The sequence below is a fragment of the Cottoperca gobio genome, chromosome 15 (genome assembly GCF_900634415.1).
Source record: "Cottoperca gobio chromosome 15, fCotGob3.1, whole genome shotgun sequence".
NCBI classification, from domain to species: domain Eukaryota; kingdom Metazoa; phylum Chordata; class Actinopteri; order Perciformes; family Bovichtidae; genus Cottoperca; species Cottoperca gobio.
The window spans coordinates 4,441,093-4,447,131 of record NC_041369.1 but is presented as its reverse complement, the minus strand read 5'-3'; the positions used below and the strand labels follow the sequence as shown (position 1 = coordinate 4,447,131).

At 41.8% G+C, this 6,039-nt stretch overlaps 1 protein-coding gene across 1 annotated transcript in view; it reads right to left on the bottom strand.

Annotated features, from left to right (window-relative positions):
* Positions 1 to 1,296: 1,296 nt before the first annotated feature.
* The window catches only part of ide (insulin-degrading enzyme), a 31,627-nt gene continuing 26,884 nt past the window's right edge, over positions 1,297 to 6,039 (bottom strand). Inside the window, 3 exon segments of the mRNA XM_029450567.1 lie at positions 1,297 to 2,279; positions 3,059 to 3,126; positions 3,216 to 3,288. Of these exon segments, the coding sequence (XP_029306427.1) occupies positions 2,184 to 2,279; positions 3,059 to 3,126; positions 3,216 to 3,288 (237 nt within the window). The 3' untranslated portion in view covers positions 1,297 to 2,183.

Sequence of the window (6,039 nt, the reverse complement as noted above, 5' to 3'; positions counted from 1 at the left end):
GAGACAAAAGGAAACTCAAAGTATCAGCACTCGTATCACCAGCAGTAAGTCTCCTGTACAGAAGACTTTTAGGGGATTTTATTTTGTTGCATTTGAGATAAAGTCATAAAGTTGAACTTTCAGAATTAGGTAGAAGTTTTGCATTTTGAGGAAGTTGACATTTCAAGATTAAAGTCAAACTTGAGAATAAATCAAACTACTTGCATTTGCACAGATACTGAAAGTTCAACTTCTCAAAATGCAATCCTTAAATGTTCCCCTCATGCCCCAACACTTCTCCGCACTCTTGAGTTGCTGAAGACTTTCAGAAAGTAAAATATGCTTCTGATTTTCTAAATGTAAACCAATCACTAGGTACTTCACAAGGTAAACAGTGCACGGCCCGCACAAGCCTGATATGTCATGTTGCTCACTCCTTCTGAACACTTCATGAAAACGGCTCCATCACCTTCCCCCTCCCCAGGTGCCTTCAAGCTGTCTGTGGGATGTCACACACCTGAACGTATGCTGCTGCTGTTGCTGCTGCTGTCTGGGTTTGGACCACAGAAAAGCTAATAGTGCCTTTTAAACAAAGTAGCAGTTGATAAGTTTGTTACTTAAAAATTGAAATGCTTTTGATCAGGTTGAGACGTAGCAAAATGCTGGAAAACATTGAAGAAACTTTTGATATAGCAGGAACTCCCTTATAACTTTCTTCCTGAAAATAATTAATAATAAAAAACAAACTAAGCGTAACAGCAGCTATGATGGGAAAAGTTCAAACCTAGCTCTGATGGATGTTTGAACAGGCTGGCAGCTCCAGCAGCAGTGGTTTGACACAGCAACGCTGGTTAGCACCTGAGGGCTCGCATGCTGCAGCTACTCAGCAGAGACGTCCGCATCGTAAAGTTTATTGCTTAGTGAGAGAAGTGCATATATTCAGAACCAGACTGGAGCTTTCCTTCAATCCCCTTTAAGCATTCAGCAAAAGGCTCGCTGCTTTTCTTTTCTTACATCTGCTGTATGAGCCAGAGCACAGTCCAGCAATTTAGGAGGGGGGGGGGTAGATCCTCCAGGGTTGTGCCCCGGATCAGACCAGGAGCAGCCAGATACAAACTAACTGAAGCCCCCCTGGAAAGGCACAAGCTGTCACACAAGCAGACACAGAGTGTAAGAAGAATGACGATGCCCCTGGAGCTTACAAAATAAAAAAATGCTGTTGCAGTTTTTTTCTTCTTCAGTTTTACAAAAATAACTTGAAGCCCAATAAAGATTTGATTACATTAAGAGATGTGAAAGTACTGACATTAGTGATGAAAGTGTTTATATTTTTAATCAAATTGCTAGTAAAATTGAATGTTAAAACATAAGAAAACAGCAGAGGTTCCCCTGAGGTCTGAATTACATACTACTGTAAAATGCAATAAAATAAATCTCATGTGCGTCGCTCTCTGATTAACAAATCCAAACAGCTCCTCAAAGGGTCCCAACATTTTACCAGTTTACAAGCAACGACATTTCAAAACAGGCGAGGATTAAAAACGATAATACAGCGAATATTCTTCAGAAAAGCATCCAGTTGAATAAAATATTCTTTTTGAGCCGGTGTTTTCAGGAGGGTCCTGGTGCCTCAGAGTTGCATGATAAACATATCAGTCCAACAAATAAAAGAAGACCGTCATGGAGCTACCATCTTTACCTTCTGCAGCCCCGCAGGTCATCACAATAAACCAAATATCCATTCTCAAAGCAGCATGTCTGAAATGAATAATTCAAATAAAACACCTCCTGCTGTGAAGCTCCTGCTGAATACTACAAACTACAACTTGGTTAAAAGGAGTCTGGTCCCCCCCCCTTTTTTTTTTTTATTCTTTCTCTTTAATAGGTTGTTTCTATCACCTCTACAACAGCCTACACAGTGGTGTGATGCGTCTCCTCTGAGAGACGTACAACATGGAGGAGAGTCTGGCGTGACCTCTATCGTTATCGCAGCTATGCCGACGACCACGGCTAACTTTGTGATTCAAATTACACGCATTTGTTTCCAAGCATCTCTTCTAGTGGCTCCAGCCTGCCACACATGCACACACACATTCACCCGCGCAAACACACACACACGCGCAGGCTCAGTCTTCCTGGCGGGAGGAGGGGAGGGGTGGCGGCCCCGCCTCCCGTGCTGCTGCGTGTCCACCTGCCGGCCTCGCTCACAGTTTGGCAGCCATGAAGTTGATGTGAGGCTTGACCAGCGGGAAGAGAGGCAGGCTCCTCTTGAACTCCGTCATGTCCTGAACATGCGTCGGCTGCGAAAGAAAACAAATGTACAGTCGGCACGTGTAGTTTTCCAAACAGCTCCAAAGAAATAGGGGGCGGGATTTCACCCCCTACGACCGGCTCCTATAGTTTGTGTTTCCCATCTGTGTGTTTACTGCGTCACTAACGGTAACCAGTATGTTTGTTTCAGGTGTTTGCAATCACCTTGAATCCACAAAGGGGGAAACTGTGTGCTCAGGGTTACAGCCTGATGACGGCTGTTTGTGCCGCCACACGAGGGTTGTTGACTCAGTGAAACTTTAAACATGTATAAACAGTGGCCAGTGTTTCACATGTCACTATGAAATATCCGTTTGAATAAAAGCTTTTTAACGTTTTTGCCAGATGAGCGTCTTGGACCTTTTTTATTTTTTGAACGTTTGTTTATTAGACTAAATCCAAAGTGACAGGAACAAGTAAACGCCCCGCACCTTTGTCCCAAACAGCTGGTCACCATTTAAACTTAAACAAACAAAGTGCATTGTTGAGGACTATTTCCAGCTGCGGATTGATACACATTTGGTGCTCTAGTGAATTTCTTTCTTACAGCAGGACGGTCTTAGTGGGATCCACTCAGAATAAACTGCAGTGTTGTTGATAATAAAAAGGAAGTGGGACTTCTAGATGAGTTCTAACTACTACAACTTGTTTGTTGGTTGCGTGATGTTGAAATATAAACTTCTTTAAATGTTTCGTTAACATTGCGTCCAGCTCCCTCTGTACAGGATTATGAGACATTATAAGTCGCATAAATAAAGAACATTGTTACCTGAGGCAGGGAAGGAGCGGGGGCCAGGTTGACATCGTTCTGAGCAGGGAACTCTCCCACTATTGGACCTGAGTAAACAGAGACGCACAGGTCAACCCGACACGGAATGAACCCAGTGAGCGTCTGAATGAAGCAACAGGTGAAGACAGATACTCACAGGAGTCCATCTCTCTGGACAGGACGTGAACGGAAACCTTGTGTCTCTTCGGGGCCTCCACTGTCAGACGCTCCTGCGGAACAGACAGACAGGTGAGGCACGGAGGGCAGCAGGGAACATTATTGCTAGGGGACCTCATTATTTACCTCGTGACGTACGACGGGAACTTTAGAAGGTTCAGCCTCAGCTCCAATAATAAGTCTATAATTAAGTGTGTTGCCAACAGACACATTATTATCCCACAGCCATTACAGCATAGAATCAAACATTCTACTACATCAGGCTTTCACTCTAAAGCCCTTTCAAATCGTTTTGACTATTTTCCCCCAGAACTATATATGGGGGGGGGATAAATTCCCCTAGCATTTAGTTTACAGTAAATAATTCAATGTTTGTGTGTTTTTGAGTGGCATTATTTAAACAAACTGGCACTTAACATTAAGAGTTAAATATTTACAGTTTTAACTGTGAAAGTGGAACATTATATCAATATAGTTTTATAGCAATTATTTTACCATCAAAACCAGTGCTGCTGCTAATCATCCCAGACTGAGAAAGAATTATCTAATAATAAAACAAATGTGTTTGTTTTGTTATTTTCTATAAACAACAACAACAGTGGCATTATGTAAACAAACCTGCATTTAAAAAGGGTTAACAATCTGAAGGTTAATGCAGGATTTAAGTTAAAAGATTTAACTTTAAATATAATTTGAAAGTGGTTATTTGATATTTTTGATCAAGGACATCAGAGCAACGCTTTAAAGTGAAGCACACAGGGGTTAGACGGCCACATATAGTTTTGAGGGGAAACAAAAACACAACTATCAACAATCAAAACTAGTTACTGTATGTAACTGGAATGACTGCGTTAAAATGTCTGGCTTCCACAGAAGAAGAAACTGTGTGGCCTGGCTGACCGCGTGTTCGTCACAGTGAGTCTGGGATCAGATGAGACAGCCCTGCGGAGCCTCACAATCACCGTCTCAGGGCGGAGGATTATATTGGACTCCAGATTTGGCTCGTCTGCTCTGCAGCCAGACGGCATCAACTCTGGCCACCAAGAAAGGAAAAGCTTCTGCGATCGCAGACGATATGACATTAGAAATGCATTAGGTTTATTCTGCATGGGGCTTGTAATGGTTCCTGCTGGAGAGAGATAATGCCAATTCTTTCAGTCTTTTATCCCTTTGAAACAGGCTGTCATTATGGCAGCTGATACGCTGTGAGCGTCCTGTGTCAGTGTCGCCTCCGTGGCTATGAATAGAAGCAGGAGGAGATGAAAGCTGGGAGGGCAGACTGTGTGTGTGTGTGTGTGTGTGTGTGTGTGTGGAGATTCACACACACACACACACACACACACTTCTCTGGATAACAATTAATTGGAACGGCTCAATAAATTCCTGAAAAGCTGGTAATGTAAAATAAATCTCATTGTTAATGCACGAGTGGCACCCTGAGAAGAAGACGCCTCGGGTGCTTCTGTACCGTTATTTATTAGTATTCTGGAGCTCTCCATCAAACTACTTTTGTTTGGCTGTTCACATTATTATTCTTATTATTATTTTTTACATGGCCAACATCAGTTCCCGTGTGAACTGGTCACAGTACTGAACTAAGCCACATTTGCAACAGAGACACGTAAAGTCACACGCAGTCGTACAGAAGGAGTCAGGAAATTGTCTTTACATTAATTAAAGTCTAAATAACTCGGGCTTGTATGTGATTTAGGAGCACGTACTGTATACAGTTGGCCCAAACATCAGATTCCATGTGATTTGTGCTCATCTCAGTCTTTTTTTGTTTGCACATATGTGACTAACATCTGATTTCACACTTGTCCTTCGGTGTGACCCGAGTCTTGATCAGCAGACGGAGTTGTCCAGCTGTCATGGCATTATAGATGTTCACACAAAGTACAAATGGAACTTCCATGACTAATGTGAACATTCCAGAACTATAAATGATCAGAAGCTCCAGAACAGCTTCTGCAGAACCTTGTGGATCGTTTGAGGTTTCCAAAGTCAAGGATGAACCTCAAATAATAAAGTGCCACACACACAGATATGCTAATGAGTGTGTTTAGACATTTGGTCAGTATGAATATGTATACATCCAGTCTAACACTAAATTATTGAATCGTCGTTGACTGTTCATATAATGATCTGTATGTTTAGCATTTTCAAACAAGTTGATGGCAAAACTGCACAATGGCATAAAAGCACTAAAACAAAGGCATTAACAATCGACTGTCGCTGCTCATTTTCTCATTATAGGGTTGTCAATTTAACACTCATCAGTTCAAACATGCATTTAACAATGACTGATAGGCCTCTGAAATATTTCATGACTCTTCCATCTCATAAAATGTAGTGTTGTAATTAATGTAGCCGCCTCCTAATGACGCCCCTGCTGTCAACAAAGCATTAACCACATCCACTAAGTGCCACAATTAAAGTCAAATGAGCATCATAATTTAAGGCTGTTCAAATAAAACCGTGGCTGCTGCCGGAGTGAAGGCGCCCGGGGAGTCCTTTCACAAATATTACCTCCTTATTTGCGTAGTAATTGAGAAGCTAAAATTCTCAAAGCTCAGATTTCTTTGGTCTTTATGGTTTTAACATCCAACAACAACTGAGGATTGGAATATCTGGACTCTTTAATAGGAAGCCATTAACCTAAACTAGCTAACAGCATCATTCTGTCTCCATAGAGACCGGACGGCTCAGAACATGGATGATGAGGAGGCTATAGCTTTATATGATTATTTAAATGAATATCAAATATAACACACGTTTTCATTGTTAAATGACAGCTGAGCTCA